At 34.2% G+C, this 24436-nt stretch overlaps 3 protein-coding genes across 3 annotated transcripts in view; 1 reads left to right on the forward strand and 2 right to left on the reverse strand.

Moving 5' to 3' along the window:
• Window positions 1–15334, forward strand: part of mnb (minibrain) — a 38052-nt gene extending 22718 nt beyond the window's left edge. Inside the window, 1 exon segment of the mRNA XM_017612898.1 lies at window positions 12225–15334. Within this exon segment, the coding sequence (XP_017468387.1) occupies window positions 12225–13615 (1391 nt within the window). The 3' untranslated portion in view covers window positions 13616–15334.
• Window positions 14448–20568, reverse strand: Aven (Apoptosis and caspase activation inhibitor). The gene is made up of 3 exons (XM_017612900.1): window positions 20360–20568; window positions 19380–20289; window positions 14448–14519 (listed from the first exon to the last, which is right to left on the reverse strand). The coding sequence occupies exons 1-2, from the start codon at window positions 20386–20388 to the stop codon at window positions 19464–19466; spliced, it is 855 nt and encodes a 284-aa protein (XP_017468389.1). The 5' UTR covers window positions 20389–20568; the 3' UTR covers window positions 14448–14519; window positions 19380–19463.
• On the reverse strand, window positions 16987–18754 carry LOC108360553 (zinc finger protein 622). The gene is made up of 3 exons (XM_017612899.1): window positions 18078–18754; window positions 17644–18015; window positions 16987–17579 (listed from the first exon to the last, which is right to left on the reverse strand). Exons 1-3 carry the CDS (start codon window positions 18573–18575, stop codon window positions 17229–17231), a joined length of 1221 nt encoding a protein of 406 aa, XP_017468388.1. The 5' UTR covers window positions 18576–18754; the 3' UTR covers window positions 16987–17228.
• Window positions 20569–24436: the final 3868 nt, after the last annotated feature.

The following is a 24436-nucleotide window of genomic DNA, read 5'->3' on the forward strand; positions in this document are numbered from 1 at the left end:
TTTTCCCATTAGTGCTAAATTCAAAGAGCAGCAAAATTTAGTGTCAGCTGACAGACTGTATGAAAAAATCAATTACAATTGTTAGCGATGAAAATTGGATGTGGGAAAATTTTTTAGCCGGCGAAAAATTGTGCCGAAAATTAAAAAAAAAAAATATTTAAACATTTCCAAATCGGCTATAGGAGTTTTTTTGGACAGTCAAAAGTTAATAGCATTAAAATGAAATTATTTCCTATTGTAGGTTTTTGTACAATGCAATTTTTGGGCCTTGAATAAAGTATGTAAAAATTTTGTTTACGATTTTTTTATTATATATCTAAGGCTTTTTCTACATTTCCAGGCTTTTTTCTCCAAAGCGGCAAGTATTTCTGACACACTTGTTAACAACATAAATTTTCAAAATTTCAGTTTTAAACGCATTTGTGAGAAACCCTGCGACATCAAAGTTGATTTTTAGTGTTTTGGCGTTGGAAAATTGAACTTCGGGACACAAGTTTTTTTTTTAAAGGCTACTGTTATTTTAATTTAACACATTTTTTAACTCTCGACTAAGGTTTTTAGATTTTTAAAATGGTATTTGGAGATGATTTTGCAGTCTTTGAAAAGTACCAGCACTCAATGAATAGAAAAAAAATATATATATTAGTAAGTTTTCAACTGAAGTGGAGTTGAGTTGTAAACCGTAATAGGGGCATTAATAATCGTTTTATCTAACTTGATATCGGAAGTAGTTCACTTTGGTATTTTTTGCAGTCTTCGCAATTTGTCTGTAATATTTTTCGCTTTAAAATTTGACTTTGTAGCTTTTTAGGAAATATGTTTTTTATTTTAATTTTTGATATGCAGTCAATCTTTCGTTTTAATTGAGATTCGTTCAGTTTCTATGCCATTTGCATGAAAAAGTATAAATTAACCAGAGATTTCTTACAGAAAACATATACTAACTTTTGCGAAATTTTTCTCTTCTTCCATTTGACATAAAAAATGCAACACTCAAAAATGTTTTGATTACAAAAACAAAAAAAAAAAAAAAAATTTAAAACTAATCGACTAACCGCCCATCAACTACTAACTCTCACATCCAACGCTGATGATTCCGCAGATGATAGGCGATGACCGGCAGTGCCTCGGGAGCAGGGCAGCTTAGCATCATCTTCATCATCAACAGCTTCCTCAGGTTCAACAACAGCAGTTATGGCAGGAGCATATGGCGGCAGTGGTACTGGTGGCGGCGGTGGTGGCGCCGGTGTAGGCGGATCAGGACAGACACAGCACTATGTTTAAGTTGAAATAGAAAGAGGAAGAGAAATGCGTTGCTATTAAGGACACTCAAACGCACACACACAGCTACACACGTGTATCGAGGCGAAGACTGTAGCGCAAGTAGAAATGGAGGTCAAGCAGGCATTTGGAAGGAAGCAGACAGTGTCAGTAAGAGATAATAGCCTCAAGATCCAAGTCAACCGTTCGTCGCCAACCAACAAACCAACACCATTCTCATCGTCATCAGCCGCATCGTCGCTAATTATGTGCATAATGGGCATTGGTATTTTGTAGATAACATTACAACAAACACTTCACTGCATACAAATGCATATACGTTTAACTTATACATACATACATACATACATCAAAAAATGCAAACATACATACATATATATTGCTAATAAATTCGTGCGAAAGTGGAATTAAAACAAAAACAAAAACAAAAGCAAAACAGAAAACATACTTAAATTTAAACTTTAAAATGTAAGGATTAACTGCTGGGTTGATTAGTGTTCTGATGCTGCATTAGGAGCGGAACGAGTACTAAATAATAAAAGGTAGTTTTATACAAATGCAAAATGCGTGCTGAATCAACCGAACGACAAGCAGACAGAACCCCAAACAGCCAATCCAAAAACAAAAGTACGTTCACTTCTTGATCTCTAAAAAAAAAAATAAAAAATTTATTAAATTTCAACGAAGTCACAAAATATTTTTTACAACTTACATTTTTTGCTTACTAATCTGCAAGCATACACACATACACTGTTTTTTGTTTGCTTGTGTATGTAAGTGTTGCATATTTTGAGGCGCTTACGCTGTAGAAAATAATTGTGAGGTTTAAAATCATGCATCATCAAAATCATGCAGTTTAAAAACTTTTTCAATTATTTAGAGTTGAGAGCCGCATGCATTTTGATGCAAATTATAGTTTCTTTTATTTATTTTTAAAAGTTCTACATAAGCTATTCATGCCAGTGGAAAAATAGGACTTTAGAAATATTGTTTTTGAATTGAAAAGGAGCCCGATACTTTAGATCTTCGCCATCTTATGAAAATAAAAGCGTCCACTGGAATAAGAACATTTTTATGTTTATAAGCTATCATTAAGCTCTGAAGCATTTTCAAACTCGCATAATTAATTGAAAGGAAGCAACATTCAGGTTAATATTTAAATGTATTCGCTTATTAATTTTTAAAAACTGTCCGCAGCTTTAAGAGCCAACATCACGCAAAAGTGCTGCAAAGTAATGGTTTTAAATGGAAACGAAGCCAGGTAGCTAAATTAAATTTTATGTTTAATTTTATTTATACATATAGTTTTTAAAAGCTTTTTAAACTATAATGCTTTTCTATCAAATTAATCACGAATATTTTCCTTTTATAGTCAGTTCATGACTAACGGAAAACTTTTATTTTAAAGATTAGAGCGCCGTTCTGATTGGTTTTAGGTGTAATATTAAACTTAATGTACAGTTTATAGCATAGATTTTGAAAAGGTATTGGCATATAATTTAAAAATATTTTATTGGTAATAACGTTTGTGCTTTTGAGCTTTTTTGATAATTAATGCTTTCATACGACTTTGCAGTTAATCATTTGTTTTTAATTTGAAAGGGACCCACTTTTATATACACGAGCTTTGAGATGCTTTATCAAGTCTTTCATTGATTTTTCTAAAAAGGAAAAAATGCCGTTCAGCTTATTTTATAAGTTGCGAATGTAGACATTTCACGTACATATTTTTTTTTTTTTAATTTATGAGCCATAATAGCTTTATAAGCTTGAATGAGCTTTATTGTAAAAATTGTAGAGATTTTATTGGAGCGGCCGCTATAGCTCTTGCCATGAAAAAACTTCTCATAAAAATCCGTTTGGTGTTCTGAAGCAGCTTAAAACTGTTGGTGCCCTCCACTTTGTATAACAACATCAATACGCTTAGCAAATGTGTAAGCGCCAAAATATTATATTTATTATTAACTTCAAACAGATTTATATGAAAAAATTTTATTCAATATTTTTGAATTTCAATGTGTTTTGCAATTTTTATTGAAAAGCTCCAAACTTATCGTTTATAAATTTAAATTTTTCTTGTAGTTAGGATTTTAAATTTTAAACACTTTGATCGTTAAGCTATTTAGCTTTAATGTAACATTTTTAAAACTTTAGCATGTTAAAAGCTTTCTGATAAAAAGTCTTCAATTTTATTGCGTTTAGATGGGGATGGGATTTTCCTATTAGTTAAACAGTGAGCATTCTAATGAGGTTTAAAAATTTAGATTCTAATTGCCATACTTCCGAGCTTTCCAAGCCGTTTTGAGAAGCTTTAGTGCTATTTAGAGCTTTTAATTTTTATTTTTCCAATAAAAAATTTCAGTGGCCAACACCTAAATAGATCAAAACAATATTTTAATGAAGTGTAAATGTCACTTTATAAATCTCTTTAAATCTATTTTATTTCTTAAGTTTTTAAGTTCGGTGCTCCTTCACCATTTCATGTTTTTATCTTCTCGAATCCGGAGCTTTTGACGTTTTTTGTTTTTGCCTATAAAATTTTGTATTGCTTAGAAGCTCTACAAAACAAAGCCTACGCAATTAAAAACAACTCTTAGCCACTGATTTCGAATTAAGTTTTTGCGATGACTCGCATGAAATGCTTGTCGTATTGTAATTATTATACATTTCCAATAAATGAGTGCTAGATTTAAAAGCTCAGTTCTCTTTTGTGACACTATTACTATTGTACTTATTATTACTAAAACCTACTACTATTTATACATATACTACTACATACTACGAAATATTTCATACGCAAACATAAACTTGCTCGTTTGACTGCCAACAAAGAATTAATTTATATCAAAAAATAAATAAATAACAACAAAAGTATATGCGAGCTTTTCTTCATTTAACACATTTTGTATTCATAGAGATTTTGGCTAAGAAGAAAGTGAAAACAATGACATAAAAGGCAGCAAATCTGCAAAAAAAATACACGGAAATCTAAATATTGAAAAACTAATAGACCAGCGTTAAAGTTTTGAGATTAGTTGGGTACAACATTGTCGTAATCGAAATTTAATTCAAAATTCTCCTATGCAACTATATGAGTAGAAATAGTTGAAAGCAAGTAGAAAACACTGCTAACGGAAGGAACAGAAAGGGGCACAACTAACAAAACACTATAAAGAGATGTAAAAAAAAAAACTACGAAAACAGACAAAAGTTACTATCTGGTAGAAACGAAACTAAAAAGGAACTCAAAAACGTATACAGCCACAAATTCAAGCAAAAAAATATATAATTAGAAATTAAAAATTTAATACTTTTCGTAAGGGGGCACAAACAAATTAAGAACAGATATTTTTTGGCAAGCAAAAAAAAAGAAAATGCAATAGCTGATGTACGTGAAAATATATATTAAGGCAGCAAAAATTATTATAAAAAAAAAAACAAATTATGAAAATATACTTTTTGACATACTGGGAAAAAGTTGGAAAATATAAAAAGTAAACATTTTATGCAAAATCCTATTTATGCAGTGTATTAATGAAATATAAAATGTTCAGTCAAAATTCAACACTCGCTACTCAGTTGCTTTTGGCTATGAAATAGAAAAAAATATAAAACAAAAATTTTGGCGCATACGTACGAATATTGTAGTTAAAAACTATCTTCAATAAAAAACTTTTCATAATTTCGGAGGAAAAATGGAAAAACTATTACCGAAGCAGTAAAATATGTACTGCAAAGTAAAAATTTTAGACGAAATAAAATTTACTGCAATAAAATGTATTACACTTACTTATCAAACATAAACGGTAATACTTTTGCAATACCTAATTAAAAAGAAATATGAAAAAGTTTAAAAAGCAATTTTTGGGCACTCTATGGCAATGTTTAACCAATTAATCGCGCAATAAAATGTAGCATAGTTGAAGGCGTTCGAGATAGACGACAGTGCGGCTTGATGTGAGAAACGCTGAGAGCGAAGGAACTCTGTAAAGCCGCCGAAATGACGGTCGGAAAATATCACATTAGCCTAAAAGCAGAGAGTTGTCATCCTAAAAGTATGCAATTTATTTTTAAACTGTACGAATAGCGATTTGCAGGCAATTGCAAGCACAACGCCTCAACTGCCGCTGCAGACCTCTGAATCAAGCACTAAAAAGGCTTTGATACTCAAAAAACTCGAATGCGGATGAGCGCTGCATACTTTTAGGCGGCGGCAATGATAAGAAAAATTAGATAAAGTTCTCCACTGCGGATTTTCAAAGGCACTTCATATTTAAAGCCAGTATCAGCCCATTGCGCACCTATTCGCACAAACATTGCATAGTTTTAGGTTTGGAGACCTAAAAAAAGTCTTTTACAGCGCAAAATTATGCACTTCGTTTGTGAATACAGCTACTGTAACTGTGACGCCTTCAACTGGCACAATTAAAAAATAAAACCTATTCATTGTAAAAAAAAATCCACGATTTTTCTATACGAAGTTTTTTTTTTTTTGCCTTTTTGACCACAACACTGTCATATAAACAAAGTCATACTCATATATTTCCACTCATTACTACAAAATGAAATTTGCATCTAGTCATTAGCGATATGAAATCCAGCAAACAACAACAAAAACCCAAAACAACAACCAACCAACCAAAGCAAACCAAACCAGTACTTCCAATCATACTCCTCCAAAACCGGTTACAGAGTAGTACCTTCAGAAAAATATTAAAGTAAAAATGAAATAAAAGCAAAGGAAAAGTAAAAAAAATTAAGCTAAAATTACTTAAAAATCATTTAAAATGAAATCCACGCAAATTACCTTAAAATCCGTCATTTCCGTTATCCGCACCAGAAAAAAAGCAAAAAGTAAGTTAAAGTACACACAAATACAAAACTACGAATAAAGAAATAGCCAATATGATTGTAAGCTGTGATGGAAAGGCATTAAAACGAGAAATTTCGTATTCAAAAAAGCTCATGTTTCGAAAAATTTTAAAATTTAGATAAACTTAACCTAACTTTTAAATTAATTAAAAAAAATACAAAAAATTATCTTTTTTTTTTTGGAGAAAAAACAAAATAAATTTGAAAACTTAAAAAAAATTCAAGTGTAAAAATCTTAAAAAACCTTAGTAGTAAATTTCCAAAAAAGTTTGTTTGAAAAAATTCGAACCTTTAATATTTAAAAAAACAAAAAACAATTAGCTTATTTAAATAATTCGTGAATTTAAACAATGTTTAAAAATTTCACATGGTACATATTTCCAAATTTTAAAAATTTTATTTTTAATATTTTTATTGAGCTTTGTACCACGATTGTTTATTAGGACAAATTGAAAAAGCAACAAAGTCTAATAACATTGACAAATATTTAAAAATTTTAATTTTCTAAAAATTTTAGAGCTTCAAAACTTACACGAAAACGGTTTGAAGTTTCAATTTGAGTAAATTTTGAAAACTTTATTATAACGTATAAAAGTTCATGAATACATTATTCATAGTGCTATCATAGAAAAATTTTTTTTTACTAATTAAATAAAAACAGCGGCAAATGTTGAAAAAAATTAAATTTTTTTAATATTTGTATGTATGTATGTACATTCGAAAAGTTTGTTGTAGAGGTTCCCGCGACCTTTTAGCGCGATTTTTTCATTTTAAATCTTCAAAAGTCTCAACAAAAAAAGTTCAAATTTCTAAAAACTTTTCCAAGATGTATAAAAATTCGTAAATTTCATAATTACTTTGAAAAATTATCACAAAAAACGATGATTTCGAAAAACTTTCCAACAAGATTTAAAATGTCAAAACTTTCAAGAGCATCGACAAATTAAGAAAAGGAACATTTCGCAAATTTTTGAAAAGTACCAACCATTTTTTAAATATAATCTTTTTAAAAATATTTTAAAAAAACTTGAAATTTTTTCACTATTTTTATAACTTAAAAAAAAAAACTTTCTAAAAAAATTATTTATGGAAATATGATTTGATGGAAATACGTCATATTTATAATGATTTTTTTTTATGGAAAATTCGAAAAAGAAAGAAAAAGTTTCCGAAATGTCTCCAAAAAATGTTAAATTATTTTAAGTCATGATTCAAAATAAATATTTCCTGAAACCCCATATATTGCTTGCCATCACAGCTCTGTAGATAAATTAATTTAATTTAAGCGAAAGTAGATATGTAATTATTTTGTATTTTTGCATTTCAGTTATTTTGTATTTTTTAATTTTAGTTATTTTGTATCTTATTTGTTTTTATATGAACCTGTATTTCCATTTTCAACAGACAAATTATAAAAAGTTTTTCTAACTTTACAAGATAAAATATAGGTTTTGTTAATTTGTATTTTTTTTTATCTCGCGGAACATTTTGCCAAAAATTTCACTGATTTACAGCCAAAAAACCCAAGAGCGAGACAATTTGATTACTATGTAAAAAAGAAAAAAAGTCGATCATAAAAATTTCTAATATTTGGAGAATCCGTTCACCGATCAAAACAAGTGATATATCAGATAAAAGCTAATTAAATTTTTATTAAAATTAAACGTACACTTACTTATTTACAAAAATTAAAAACAAAAAAAAATATATATGCTTTTTTGCAAAAAAAAAAAAACAAATACACATACATATGAGAAATTGACTTTCGAACATTTTTTTTCTTTCCTTAAAACTAATACCAACCAAAAAGATATAAAGAATAAATTAAATAAAGTCCATGTGGATTTTCGAACTCATCGACCACTTTTACATGGGAATTGGATGGTTTGGTTCTTGGGTAAAAAGTCATTAGTTATTTGTAAACCTGTATTTTATAAAAATTTTTATTTTGTTTACTATTAATCTTTTTATTTTTGTTGTTTTAAATTTTTTATATATTTTTATTTTAAGTTTTTTTGTTTTTTTATACACATAAAACTTTTTTTATAGTACATAGTTAAATTTTTATACAGTTATTTTTTTAATATTAATACATATGCATATATAGTTTTATATTATTTTTTTTACGTTTTATATTGTTTTTTTCGAAAACTTCCAATAGCATTTTCAACCAATAAAAAAGTTATTTTGTCATTGATATTTTAAAATAAATCTACGCAAAACGTGCATAAGTTGATATTTTGAAATTATGAAAATAAAACTAAAGCTACAAAAAAAAAAAAAAAAAAAACAGAATGCAAATAAACGAGTACGAATGAAATGAAAAAAAACAACAAAAAACTTATTATGAAACAGATATTAAATGAATTAGGCATAACGAAATGAATTGCATTTATAGGTGAATTTACCACCATAGAATTTACAATTTACTCTCTCAACACAAATTTAGGCTACAGATTACAATACAAGCATACACATAAAATAAATAAATAGTTATAAAATGGCGTTATAAAAAAAAACAAGACAGCAACAACAAAGGATAAGCTAATTAATTACGTGCAGCATAATTCATAACAGGAAAAAAATTATAAAAAAAAAACATAAAAGGAACCTAAAATGCATTAAAAATAATGATTTACATACATATGCACATGCATAAGTATGTGCTGAGCGTGTGTGTGAATGGTGGCGTGTGTAATAACTAATTGAAAAATTAAATTAAATTACTTACATAAATATATTACAAAACAAATCAACTAATGCAAAATAAAATGGAACAAAACTAAATTGGTAAAAGCAGAATGTGGCATAAAATAAAACCTATTATAAAAATATAATAAAAATTAAAATTAACAAAAAAAAATTGTAAAATATGGAGTAATAAAAATTTAAAAATGCATTAAAAGTTCAATGCAAAATGAGTTGTTATCTCAGCGCTACACTGTAAAGAAAGTAAACAGCGGTAAATAAATGGCATGCGTTGCAGAGACCACAAAACAAAAAATTTAGAAATAAAAAATATTTAAGATAAAAAAAATACTATACTTAACTATTAATAGAGTAAATATTATTATTAAAAATAGTATTAAAAAATTTATTTATAAATATTAAAACGAAAACACACACTACAAATCATAGCATGTAATTTTAGTAAGCAAAGTAGCGTGTCAGTAAATTGCGTGAAAAAAGTATATAAAAAATTTAAAAAAAAGTATATATATATATAAAAATAAAATAGCTCTACATACTTACATGCATACATACATACATACGACATACATACATAGTAACTAAAGAGTAATACGCATGAAACGAAAAGCAGCACATGTAAAAAGTAAAATTTGCAATTTACCATAATCTACATAGTTTTAGGAACGTAGGAGCATAATGAAAAAAATTATAATAATACAATACATACATGCATACATACACACTCAACAGCAACTAAGAAGGCATTTAGTATATGCTATGCGTTTAATTGAAAAAGTCTGGGAAGAAAACAGCAGTAAATTGAATAAGAAAGTAATGCATACTTAGGTAAATGTGGCAACATCGTATTGGAGTCAATCGAAGTTTGGTAACAAATGTTTGAAAGGTTTAAAATATTAAAAATAAATGGGCGGAAGTAAAAACATTCCACTTTTTAAACTTTATAATTTTTAAATTTCTTTTTCATTACGTTTTCTTTGCAGTCTCTTTAAATCGTACAATTAACTAGTTGAAGCTAATTTATAAATTAAAAAAAAAAAATAAAATTTTTAGTATGTATTTTAAATTTATTTTCATTTTTGTAAAAATATAAGTTCTGGTGTTAATATTTTTTATTTCATAATTCCTAAATTTTCATATCAAATAAAACGTAAAATTTGAAAGATTTTTCTCAATAGAACCAAAAATTGTGTTATCTTTTTTGTTGTACAGATATTTACCTTCTACAAATGTGTGCTGTTACAACACATAATTTCTTTAGCAATCTCCTCATAAAACATCATTTTCGCCATAACCTCAAACATATTTCAAGCACAGAAAGCTATAATTTGAAAACTTTTGCATTATTAATTTCATTATAGATTCCAAACTCTAAACAAAACCTTAAGATAAGAAAAAAATTACCTCATACTTTTGCTACAATTTTACATATACATATGTATTTCGTTGTATTTTTGCTATAATCACTTAAAAAACTTTTCGATTTTTTTAGCCTCAAAATTTGACTAGTTTTATACATATGAATTTTACAGTTTTATATTTTACCTTAACCAGCTATTTAAATTCTGTTTTTATATTTTTTAAATTCTTAAATTTAAAAAAAAAATTATTATTTTCAAAACTTCACTTTGAATCTTTTTGAAGCTCAAATTTTTACTCCATTATTAAAAATGTTAAGAAAACATTCCAAACGCAATATTTTTTTCTTAGTGACATCTTAACACGCTCTCGGTATTAATTCTAACCTAAAAAATTTACTTTATTCGATATTTATTTTTTTAATTTTAAAATTTACGCGAGATCTATTTTTATCCTAAAATCTGATGTACTGTAAATGCATACATTTTGCTATGTTCATTTTCTATAAATTTCTTTCCCCATTTTAATCGGCCTCAATTTCATGCACTTTTAATGACTCATATTTCATAAATATGTATGAAAAACATGAGTACCAAACAACAACCAACCAACCTAACAACAAATACCGACATACATACATAAGTATGCATATTTACAGAAATTATGCAAAAAGCAAATGAAAGCAGAAATAAAGTATTAACATTAAAAAAAGTAATAAAATAAAAATTAATGCCGGTAATAAAAATGCGAGAATAAGCAAATATTACAGCCGTATACTACAAAAACGGTATTCATGAACCAGTATGCGGGGTAATTGAATTATAACACACATGCATATAGTATTTATAAAAATATATAAACATTTATATCTTAATGAGTTTAAGTTTATAATTAAATAATATTCAATACTTAATACCAATAAAAGGAGAAAAAAATTATAATATAAAAATCAACCAACAGCAACAGCATTGAGAACATATTAAATATAAAATATTATTAATTAAGAAAAACAATGAAAAGGCAAATAACAAAATAATTAAGTAAAGGCATAATAACAAAGCAAAAGGAACAACAACAAAAAGAAAATACAAAAAAACCAGAAAATTTGCAAACGCTGTACTTTGCAGCAGTTAGGAGCGGAAATTGAAAAATAAGAATTGTAAGTTTAAAAAAAAAATTATAAAAAAATTGCAAACCCTTTAATAAAAACAGTATGATATAATCAACCAAAAATGTTGTTGGATTATTGTGAAACGTTCTTAATTTTTTTAATTTTTTGTTTGGTAAAACTATTTTTTGGTGCGCTCAGAAGCTCAAAAGGCATAGTTGTTACCACAGTCTGGATCAATGAAAAAAAGTACTGAGCGGCAAGATGTCGACATTCGTAAGGTTTTTCAAATGGAATCCACATTCTTTCCGCAACATAAATGCGTGCAAATGGCGCACAGCATCGTTTGGACGCTGCGCCAATACGCAATGTAGATTAAACAGATGCGATACACATGCGTTCCACAACGAATTCACATATAAACAGCGCCAGAAATAGTTAGGGTACTGCGCAAATACTTAAAATAAAATAATCGCGTGCAATCCACATACGTTCTACATGCAAATGAATACGAAATTTCAAAGAAAACACGCGAAAGCATTTAAAGGACTTTAAACATGTTTTTTGCGCTTTCAGAAGCTTGATTATGAAATAATGAAACTAAAATTTCGATTTTAGGCACATTTAAAAATATCATTTAATTTTCTTTCTTCCACAAGCTGCCAGCAGAGGATTTGACAGTGCGTATTAAAAAAAATTAAATTTGTTTATGAGAATGCTAGATTTTTTGTTTTTTTTATATTAAGGAAGTGGTCGAGCATTACGTTTAAAAAAATAATATTTTTTCCTGAAAAATTGCATCACATTCTCATTTATTTCGTCTCAGTTTCTCAATTCTGAAAATCCATGTTTTATTAAACATTTTCCCCTCTCTCTCTCTCCCACTCTCTTTCAGGCATGCTTCTACACCTGGGCTCTCACTCCTCCACCTCGAACTTGACGGCGTCAAATTCGTCCGCGCTTAGCGCCAACAGCAACAACAACGCCAGCCAACAGCAACCGAACAGCCTCGGCAGTTTGAGCAGTAGTGGCAGCATAACGGGGCTGCAACATCCGAACAGCATGTTGCATGCCCGCAGCGGCATGCGCGGCAACACCGCACTGCCCACGTCATATTCCGTGCCGAAGTCAATGTATAAGTCACAGCAGCAACAGCAACAGCAACAACAGCAATCACAGGCGGCTGCGCTGTTGGCAGCGCAACAGGGTCTCCAGGCGCTACTCTCGCCCTCGGCGTCGAGCCACAACAGCATTGTCAGCGGCGGTGGTGGCGGCGCTAGCAGCAGCGTCGGCAGCAACAGTAACTGCAATCAGAATAATAACAGCAGCAACAACAACAACAGCTATCCGCATGCCATGGACTGTGATCCGCCACAAATGCCGCCACCGTCACGTTTCATCGGCGGCACCAGCGGCAGCGGCGTTTCTCTGTCCAATTCCGCCTCAGCGTCTTCGTCCTCGAATAGCAGTAATAGTGGCAGTGGTGGTGGCAGCGGCAGTGCTGGTGGTAGTGGTCGCATGCGTTCCGCGCACCACACTTTTATCGCCCCACCACAGAAGCCACCACACGTCCAGCAAGCGCAGCAGCACCAACAACAACAACATCTCGCCTCTGCGCAGCAGCAACCACCTCTGCAGCATAACAGCTATGCGCCCAACTCACTGCCCGTCGAATTGGTACACCATCCATTGTCGTCCGCCGCCTCGCATCTCATGATGACCGATTCGAGCGTCATAACTGCCAGTGCGGCTGGCACCACATCCGGCCCGCCCTCTTATACGTCGTTGCTGTATCAGCAGCAACAACAACAACAGCAGCAGCAGCAGCAACAACAACAACAACAACTGCAGCATCAGCAGTCACAAGCGGCAGCTCACATGTACGCTTCGATGCCGACGCAACATATGATGTCCGTCGGCGACATGTCGCTGCAGCATCATCACCTGCAACAGCAGCAACAACAACAACAGCAGCAGCAGCAGCAGCAGCAAATCACACAACACCAGCGTCGTGGCGGCAGTGTTGGTGGCGGCTTTGGCGGTAGCAATAGTAGCCTGATTGGCGCCGGCGGTAGCGGTGGTGGGGGCGGGCTGATGGGCGGCAGCGGCGTCATGAGCGCCAGCATGTCAGGCGGTGTTGGTGCTGTTGGTGGCGGCGGCGGCGGTAACGTTGGTGTTGCAGGCAGTGTAGGTACAGGCGTTGGCGGCTCTAACGCGAACGGTCCAGATGCCTCGTCGCCTATGGTTGGCGTTTGTGTTCAGCAGAGTCCTGTAGTAATTCATTAGTTAGTTGATAATACATTAATGAACATACGAATGTATGTATGTGCGTCGGTACATTGTATACGAGTACATAGTATATGTATGTACATACATATGATGAAAAAATATATTTGTATTTATTTTAATGCGCGATAACAGATAGCGAAACAAGGCAACACTTGCACACACTGAAACACATGGCATTTACTTTAAATTCAATTGCTTAGTGTAACCGCTCACTATGACGCAAGATAAGCGAAGCGAAGCGAAGAGCAAGCAAAAAATGAAGTCAGAAAATGCTTAGCGCAAGCCGCTGTGTTTGTAAATATTAAAAAGGAACTATCGTTCTACATTTGTAAAGCATTTCGTATAAATGCACATATGTTCCACAAGAGTACAATGAGCTAATGAACGTCTTGATTTGCTACGTGTGGCTTTTGCGACATTTTTTAATGGAATCTACATGTGTTCCACAACGAAAACTTCCATTTGTTGCTTATCAACAGCTGCTTTGGCACTGCTGCAAGCTTTGCTAAGAGCGTTATTAAATTTCGCTGCAGAGTCTACATGCGTTCCACAGCGGTGGAAAGTGTTTTGACAGCAGAACGCATGTATGTGCTGTATATTAAAAACTTCGTGCGACTAACTTGAATTTCACATGCAATCCACATATGTTCCACATAAAATTTTTATACAACGCATTAGGCGCTATGGGGAAAGTGAAGAGAAAATTTTTGTATCGACGGCCACACCCACATCCCAATCCACTTTTGCCACAAATCAATTTTATACATATGTGAGCCAAAATTTTGGTTTTGTACATAATGTACACATCGAAGCTTGAGCATTGCTTATGGATTAAGATTTCATAGAAAGCGAATGGCGAATAAACAAACGTAGAGCGTGGTAAGTCCGCACTACATTTCTCCTACACACATAAACACAAACAGACCACATGCATATAGCTGAATACACTGAAATATTTATGTAGGTATGTACGATATGTGCTATCAACTGCCGGCAGCAAAAACCCTATACATACGTACATATGTTTTGTACATACATATGTTTATTGCGGAACGTTTGATTTAATTCAATTCGCTCCAACTTGACTACCTTTAATTAGTTTTAATTTAAATTTAAAATAATTCGAACATTTTTGTTGCCTGCCGTCTGCATTCTACATGTATATCGTAAATCATTTGCGTCTACCTAAACTTAATTTGACGAAAACAACCACAAAAAAAATACATATTGACTAAATAATTTTAGTTTTAATTATACTACCTACTTATATATTTAGTTTATTATTTGCATAATTTTATTTTGCGCTGTAAAATTGTAAATGCCTTATGGACGTCCTATTTTTTTTGTTCTCTTTTTTGTTATTTCCTTTTTTCGCTCAGCCAATCGACACTTCTTTACAATAAATTGTATTTTAGTGTAGTCTCGCATATAAATATTATTTTTCTCTTGCTATTTGTCAGTAAAAAAAAAAAATAGTTTGTAAAAACAGTGGAAGTAATGCTTAAATGGCATAACAGCAACAGCAACAAAAAAAACTAGAAAACTAAATTATAGAGAAAGGAAAAATATAATTATGTTTACGTGCGCAAAAATCTCTACATACATACATACATAAAAGCTAACTATTTAATTGCAATGCCTATATATATTACACGTACTATAATTATATATTTCGTTGGAAATATACAAATTTATGTAAGATAAGTTCCAAAAATATTCATCTCTTTGGTAGTTTCGTTTTAATTGTGCAAACGGGGTGGTTCTGTAAGTATGTGGATACACTGGTGGCAGAAATAATAGAAACGCCTTGTTTTGACCAGGTTTGGCTTTAATTGTTTTGTTTCTTTAAAGTTTAATATTTTTTTTATAAAACTCTTAACTCTTCGTATAAAAAAAAAACTGCAAATAAAGGTGCATTGCAAACTTTTCATAGAAATGATAAAAATTCAAGAAATTTGTACCAAAATTTTAATCTTTTTATTTAGAACGTTAATGTTTATGTATCAATTTTGCAGCCCATTCAATTTTAATAGAATAAGGTGCAAGTTTAAAGTGCCTACAAAATACCTTTGATTTTTTTCGCACAAGGAGTTGCGGTTTTCTTCAATATAAAAATAAATTGTGTGGATTCGTTATATGAAAACAAATGCGTAAAAAAATCTTGCCACGTGCTTGCACTTCATTCTAAAATTAATGGGCCCTGAAACAGCATACCTTTTTTTTAAATTCTGATTAAAAAGTTTAAAATTTTTGGTAAAAATTTGTTGAGTTGGTATAAAGCTTGCAATGCGCATTTATTTGCATTAATAAGTAAACAAAAGAAATACAGCCAAAACTGGTCAAAATAGGGCGTTTCAGTTATTTCTGCCAACAGTGTATATAGGGTGTATATACAGTGGTGGAAGAAATAATGGAAACTTTTTACTTTGACCAGTTTTGGCTATATTACTTTGTTTATTCGATGTTTAATATTTTTGTATAAAAGTCTAGCGCAATATATAACACACACCATATAAATCCACATTTCAAAGTTTGTACAAAAATAAACAATTGAAATGCGACGTATGCAACATTTTCGAATGAAATCCACTTGCGATCCACAACGAAATCACGCGGTATTTATACCCAGAATCGGTTGTGCACAGTACCAATAAACGTTATTTAAATATCAGCAATTTCTGGTGTGTTCCACATACGATCCACAATAAAAAGCGTTGGTTCCACTCAATGCGGCATGGCTATAGCATGTTAATACTCTATTTAGGTCGTTTATCTACATACATACATACATTCCACACAAGTACCAGTTGATTACGATCCTATTCAAAACACGGTAAATAAATTTTTATTATTATTGTGGCGTAGTAATATTTACTTTTAGCAGTTTTATTGAGCTTTGTACCACGATTTGTTTATTAGAAAAAATTTAAAACGCAACAAAATCTAAACGGTAGAAGTATAGCTGCTATTTCGGATATCACCACTTCTCCTCATCAAGCTTTTTTCTCTAGACTTCAGCAGGAGTCGAAATGTTTTTTGTAGCGCAAGGACATTGTTTACATCGCGGTTATGTGTAGGAAGTCTTCAATACTTTATGGATACTTTCCGCATAAAATCAAATGCGATACCCCAATACTAACCTATGAAGAACTTCGCATCTCTTGATCCACCAGCAACTGTGACCGCCTGTGACCGCGGGGTTGTTGTAGCCGCTACAGATGAGATCTCTAAGGCTGTTAGTCTCCACGTAGGCAGGACGCACAGCAGCACGACCGCTACGTTCGCTTTCGGAAACTCGCCATCATTTTAAGGGCAAAGATCTACTGAGACATCAAGAGTCCCTAACATTATAAGTAAAAGAGCCATAATTCAATATTAACGTTTCTTTTTCCAAGCACACGGTTCAATTCATAATAATTAATTAATTATTGTATCATGTTCCAAGCCTGGATTTTCAATCAATAATTTATTTTCTTATCTGTCGTTCGACAAGCTTATCAGTAATTCATAATTTTTAGAACTAGTAAGTGTAAGAAAAAGTATCATGCGAGCACAAAAAGGAGCAGCAAGTAAAAATTTTAATTACAAATCGAAAATTGTTTCACTCCACTTAGAACAGGACTTGTGCACGATAATGTTTCTGCAGCTTATTCGCCCTGCAGCCAAGCTTCATTTGCCATTTGGCCTGCACGCGCTTCATGACATGCAAATCACGCGCCTTACGTGCGGCCGCCTGTTGTTGCATATTACTCCAGCCCAACGCACGATATTCGCTGAGCACCTTATGCAAGCGACGATCTGATTTTTTGGGTACAAGAGCACGGCTCGGATTGAGGCGCTGTTTATAGTAGCGTAGCAGTGAACGATGACCGATTACAGCGCCGGAAGGCAAAACCAGTTGGTACTCATCGCCATCAAGCAGATCAGGAACAACTTCTTCGTCGACGTCCATACCCTCTTGCTGTTGAGGAGCAAATGAGTATATAAGGTACGGTATATAAGTGTTTATACCTATTAGCACTTACATGATCGGGATAACTGGAGCTATAATCATAGTAATCTGCATATTCGGCTAATGCCAAACCCTCATGCAGCAATTGGCAGTGTCCTTTGTCAACCATATGTTTGCGTACAGCATCTAATGAGTAGAATGTCTTGCCGCGATCGTTGCACCAAAGGCAAATAAAGTAGTTGGCCACTTTTTCGCCCAGATAGTAGAGTAAACCTTCCAAGTCAGTACAAAATTCTGTGTCGGGAATGAAGAAGGAGTGTGCGATGGACATGTGTTTTAGATTCTCAACCATATCTTCGCTGACGTGCGTGCAGAATAGGCAATCTTTTTCGGTCAACGGATTGTCGGGCAACTTCTCCCACTCGTCTGAGTCAAACTGTTCAGTCTATAGTACATGAAAAAGAAACGTTAAAATTCAATTAATTTAGATATACGAGTTTTGTTTACCTCTTCAACTTCCACATCCTCAAAGTCTTCATCGTCATCCATATCTTCGTATTCATCATCCTTTTGTTCCTTCTCTTGCTGACGCTGCAATGCAAATCGACCCTTGCCTTCTGCTGCTGCAGCTAACGCTGGGTGTGGTTTCTGCTGCACAACGCTCTTTTTGGTGACTTCCACTTCCTCATCCTTGTGCTCACGTTCGAAGCGCAATAGATTATCTTTGTGTTTCTTGCTATGCAGGTGATTGTCGTGCGCCTTCTGGTTGCCAAACTGCTTGCGGCATGCGTTGCAATAGAAGCTCATTTGACTCTCCTCCTTTTCTATTGCCTCCTCCTGACGAATACGCAGCACGCGTTCTTGGAAGGCTTCTGCGGTAACTGGTGGCAATTCAGCAACACGACGTTTCAGATTGTACCGATGCCAGTCAGTTTTGTAATGGTCTCTCTGCATATCCGCTGAAGGGAATTTTACGCAGCAATTTATGCATGTATATGCTGACATTTTGACTTTGCTAAATGTTTCACTAATTTCCTTCGTATAAAATCTATTAAATTTTTCTTAAATTTAATTAGAAAGCAAATTATTTCACAATTAATCACAATTCGCAATTGTACCAGAAAAATGAAAAAAAAAACAGACACGTTCTGCGAAAAAGATGACAGCTCTTTAGCGTTGCCACATAACCGCAGTGAGAATATTAAATGTATCAGGCTTAAATTTGTAAACAAAATTTCAGTAGCGAAATTACGAGCAATTTTAGTAAAAGTTTTTTTTTTTGTTTTCCAAAATGAAATTTTCAATGTTCGCTATGAACAAAAAAACTGCAAAGGAAATCTAAACGGAAAATTTGAAAAATCACCCAACAAAAAGTTCTCCGTTCTCCATCAGTTGACAGTGGATACATTTTTCGGCTGTTGGTAAAACTGGCGCCTAATTTAAATGTTGACCGCGTTTATTGATGAAAAAAAATTAATAAACGATAGTTTAGTGAGAAAGGTGCAAATAAAAAGATGCTGAAGTGAAATAAAAAGTAAAAGTGTAATATATTATTAGCAATTAAGGAATCATGTAGTAAAGAGGTGCTAGCTAAGATGCTTCAAAGGTAGTAGTTTCGGCTGGTGCTACGGAGTCACGGTAATGGAGTAGCGTTGTTATCCTTAGTTGAAAGTTAAGCAGATTTGGAAGTATACAATTCCCTAACATCACTGTACAAATACATTTCAAGGCGGGTAAGTTCACACTTTTCTTTATATTTTCCATAATAAATTAATCTACAAGGCAAGGTATGTGTATATTAACATGTACATACATACATACATATATAAATAAGTACGTATGATAGGCAGATGCACATTCAAAGTCAAACTTTCTGTTTGTATACACCTAATCCTACTCCTCCAACACATTATCCAGCCACTCTTGTATATCATCCTTGTTCACCGCTCCATTTCCACTTCCTTTTGCGTCAGGTGCTGCTACATTTTCTGCACCACCGCCACTACCATCAGTTATTTCCACCTTCGTCACAGCGGCCGTGGTCAAATTTAACAATTCGTCCAGCTCATCTGGAGCATTGCTTTCACTTTGTACAGCAGCAGCAGCAACAGACGCTTTACCACTATTCTGTGAACGTCCTGATCCACTTTTTCGACTACCACTATTAATTTTTATGCGTGGATTTGTTTCGTGCTCATGCAATACATTCTGATAGTTTTTCTCAGCCGCCTCAGCAGCTTTCTCCATTGCTGTTAACTGTTCTCGCGTAAACATAGAGGCAGCATAATCCATGCGCTTATAGAATGGTATCGTTTGCAAGCCAACATTTAGCAGTTTCAAGTTGAGCGTAAAATATTGACTGGCCTCTGTGTTATCCAGCAATTGTTCGCCCTCTGTGGTTTCCCAATTCTTCTCGGAGGCAAATTGAAAATGACCACCCACAGATGTGGGCAATTGTGCCATTAAACCAAAATCACCGGCATGCATTTGTGCGGATTCCACTTCATTTAGATCGTTGTCTTCATCGTCCAGTGAGTAACGTCGCGTTTGCGGATGTGGCCGGGAACTGGTCCAGCCCCGTCGTGAAACAAAACGTTCATCACTGGAATCTGCTACATCGACTACACCACGCACTACCTCAACTTGTGAACTGGACGAGGTGTTGTTATTGTGTTGTGTTGGCGGTTTCTTGCGATATTGCTTCATTTTGGTGCGCTTTCTGTAAAATTTTACCCTCTTAATAAAATGATGACTTCATAGATGTTACGTTGCAATTGCATTATACTCACTCTTTCGATCGATTGTCCTTGCTTTCCATAGTGATATCCTGTTAAAATTGCCTTTGATTATTTGTTTACGTTGCTAGGGTGATATGTTCGATTTGTAAAGGCATGTGGCCAGAAGAGTATGTTCACGTTAATAGTTCAACAGCTGATTTGCAGTAATACGCTCAAAGAAAAAAATTTTAAATTAAACAACAATAGAAGTTTTAAATGCTTCCTGCAGTGGAATACTGACAATCGCCACGATAAATTTGGGTCGCGAAAATTCTCTAAATGGAAAGCTGTGGGGCCGAAAAATACAATATAGTAAGGATAAATAACAGCTACAATATGCGCTTTCAGTAATTTTGTAGTAAAGAAAAGAATTAAGTATCTACTATTAAGTATTAATCTATAATTTAAAACAAAGATTTCAAATTTGCGGGCACTAGCTTAGGTTAGGTTATATCCACTGCAAGACTTGGTGGGGACAATTAAGGTATAATTAGCTTTACCAGATAAATTACGACCACTTTGGCCAGCTAATCACTGTTAGCCTGGAGCAATGTTGAAGAATATCGCAGTCCTCTTGGCAAACTGGAACATCTTGTCTTACCCTACCTTAGCGACCTTCCATATTAGCTAGAAAACCTGCTCCCAGCAGACGAGTCCGCAGTCGCAGAGGATATGCGCCACGGTCTTCTCTTTCATTCTGCATATTTTGCAGATCTCATTATTGGTCTGAGCCAGTTTAAAGTTAGAACACCCACCTAGCCTAGCGTCCTCCGTCCTGAGGGAAGGGAGAAACTTTGTGAGCATTTAATATGATCTGCACATAATTCTGGACACCTTACAGCATTGACTTTTGTTCCAAGACGTCTGCGCCTTCCGGATCATGGGCAGGCCGAATTCTATCAGTATGGTTTCCGACAATGCATAATCTTTGGCAATCCTGTCGGCCTCCTCGCTGCCCACGACGCCGTTTTGCCCGGGAACCCAGTACACCATAGCTGTCATGCATTCCGCCATACTTCTAGAGGAAGTGCTGTGTGATATTAGCGCCTTTATCGCTGCCTGACTGTCAATATAGAGAATTACCTGTTTATTTGCTATATTGCAGTTCAGCCGCCCTCCTTGTGGCCAATACCTCCACCTTCGAAGTTCGTTTCAAAGTTCAGATCCGGGATCACATAGTCAATTTGTCCAAGTAAAGTTGACGCTATACTACTGTGACTGTAAGACCTGCACACAAACTGGCCCGTAGCATAGAGCCAGTCAGCAGTTTTTGACGCTTTATTCTTCGCCGATAGGTCCGCCGGCCTAGGTGTAAACTGCCGCTGTTGCTGTAGTCCTAAGTGCCACTGTCATGCTGATCATTGATAGCTCATATACACTTTCTATTCTATTAAGAAATGTTTTCTTCTCCATTGAAGTTCGAAATTGCGGAATGAACCCATAACGTCGTCATTCCGTTTAAAATGGCTTGAGTTGAGACATTGTGGAATGCCCCCGTTATGTCCAGGAAGATCCCGAAAACGAATTCCCCGTTCCCTAGAGCTACTTACATTCGCCTAACAACATTGTGTAGGTCAGTATCTACAGATCTTCCTTTCGTGTAGGCGTGTTCTGCCTTTGATAGGATGTATTCCTTTCCAGAGTCTTTTGAAGAAACGATATTAAGCTAACGGGCCCGTAATCCTTTGGGTATGCGTGACCACTTCTGCCCACTTTTGGCAGGAAGACCAGTCCTCAAAGACGTTGGCACGTAGGTCAGCCTGAAAAAGCCATAAAATATATTGCACAGCCAACCCTTGGTCTTCTGACCCACATTCTGCAACATCGCAGGAAAGATGCCGTCCAGAACCGGCGATTTATACTACGAAATTGAGCTCACGGCTCACTCCAGTCTGGAAGGTGACATCCGTCCTTTTATGTGGTGGATACTGCAGCAGCAGGTAGATCATCTGGATCCTCGGCCGCTGGGAAGTGTATTCCTTAGCCTTTCTATCTCACTGGAGCTTTCCATTCCACTACAGAAATTCCGCCATGAGTTTCTTTTGTCACTACGTACGGATTTCTTGTAGACCCTTAGAAGGTCCGTGTACTCCCAACACTCGTTAGAGTCAGTACATTTGCCTAGCCGAAAATTTTCCCTCATCAGTTTTCTAAAAAAATAGGTTCAGGGCTCCTCCAAGGAAGCTTTGGTCTTCCTTTAGCCTCCTTAACATCATTTACTATCGTTCACCCCTTTCAGGTCCTGAAAGAAGTGTCCTTTAGGAATTTTTTAGCAGAAATGGTAAAGGCTATATAAGCATGATTCTAGAAGGAGAGTCTGCCAAGGACCATCCATCCTGTCAGCTCGTCGCCAGGCTCATAACAAAAAGTTAAATCAAGAACGCTTTTCGACGTTGGTCCACTTATGTGGGAGCCTTGCCGCTGTTAGCTACGCTTAAGTTGCTGTGAATAAGGAACCAATGTAGGGTCTCACCTCGTTCATTAGTGGTGCGGCACTCCCATAGGGGATGATGTGCATTCGCTTCCGCGCCTATGACGACGTTCCGTCTAATGCGCTTCTCCTTCTCAACCAACCTTCTAAACTCCATGTGTGCCATGTAGCAGGACCCCATGACTACAACATCCTTCGAGAACTATTTTATTAATAAATTCCGTTTAAAATATGCACTTTTTTTGTAAACTTCGAGGTGGGTTCTGCGCAAAGATGCTATGGATAGCGTAGCCGGAGTTGAACTACTAGGGTTATTTTTTTTAAGCGCGACCAAAAACCGAACATGCTGAATTTTTATTTTGTAGCAAGTCATCCCGTGTCAAAGTTAGTTTACAAACAAACCCCATTTCGGCCAAAATATTTCATACAATTACCCTGTCGGAAGCAACAACAACAAAAAAGGAAGTGCAAATTTTACCCCATTTTCAAATGACTTTAAAGTTTTGAATGTATTTCTTCTGGTTCCAAAATTTATTTTTTATTTGGTTGACGAATCAAATCACAAATAAATCTTATTTTTTTATATATCCGAAGTATGAATCATAAATCAATTTTATTCATGAATTCATTCGTCGAACAAGTAATAAGTTTATGTAACTAGATTATTTCGGATTCGTTATAACTTGTAATTCAGAAATCAATTTTATTTTTGGATTTGGGATTTGAATAATTAAAAAGCACACAACCCTGCTTGCAAACAACTTGCTCGTTGGCCGCCGACCGCTCACTGATATCGCAGGGATAGAGTGGCCACGAGCTGGTACGACAGGCTGTGTAGCTAATGTACACATCGGGTTTTCATTTCAAAATGCCTACGAGTATAACTCCATACCAAGCCTTTAGGGCGTTATGGCTTTCAGCGCTTAGATCGTAATATACAACTTGTAGCTGAATAAAGTTCTGAGGCCCTGAAAAGCAGAACTTTGTGGAGTTCTACTCTACCTCATTCCAACCATTTCTTTCTACGATTCAAGCCGATATCCCTGATTCCAAAATGCGTATGGTCAGCGCCCACACATATCCTCTGGTTATCCGAGTCGTTGACTGGGCCAGAGGTCTCTGCAAGAGGTAGCTGCAGCTTTTAAGCTTTTTGCACACTCAATATTTATGTTGGACATTACCTTATATATCCTAGTTCCTGACTCTATTTTTTTTTAATGACTCGACCGTTCAGGGTAACAAATTTTTTTTATAAAGCTTTCTGAATTGTGTAGTTCAAGAGATTTCTTGCCCATATTCTCGGCCTGAACGAAAGTTGAGGATTGAATTACGTACAAAGTACCTATAAAGGTTGTGCTCTACTTCGCGGGCAAGACAGAGTTTATTATGCGCTTTCAACCGTTGGAATGTGAGTACTGTGCAGTTAAGTGCAGTAGTAAAAAATAAAATCATTATTTAAACTAAAAAGCTTTTCTTTGCTTAGAGTATGAATTATTTTGAAAATATAATTAGTATAATATACATAAAATGCAGCACGTATGTATGTATGTGTTACATATAAATATAAGTACATATGTATTTGTTATTGCGTGAATTTTAAAGGAAATTTCAGTACACTGAGAAAAAGGATTAGTTTCGACAACTAAAGATATTTAGTT

This window comes from Rhagoletis zephyria, unplaced genomic scaffold (genome assembly GCF_001687245.7).
Source record: "Rhagoletis zephyria isolate East Lansing unplaced genomic scaffold, Rhagoletis_zephyria_1.1 Rzeph_scaffold_00585, whole genome shotgun sequence".
NCBI classification, from domain to species: Eukaryota; Metazoa; Arthropoda; class Insecta; order Diptera; family Tephritidae; genus Rhagoletis; species Rhagoletis zephyria.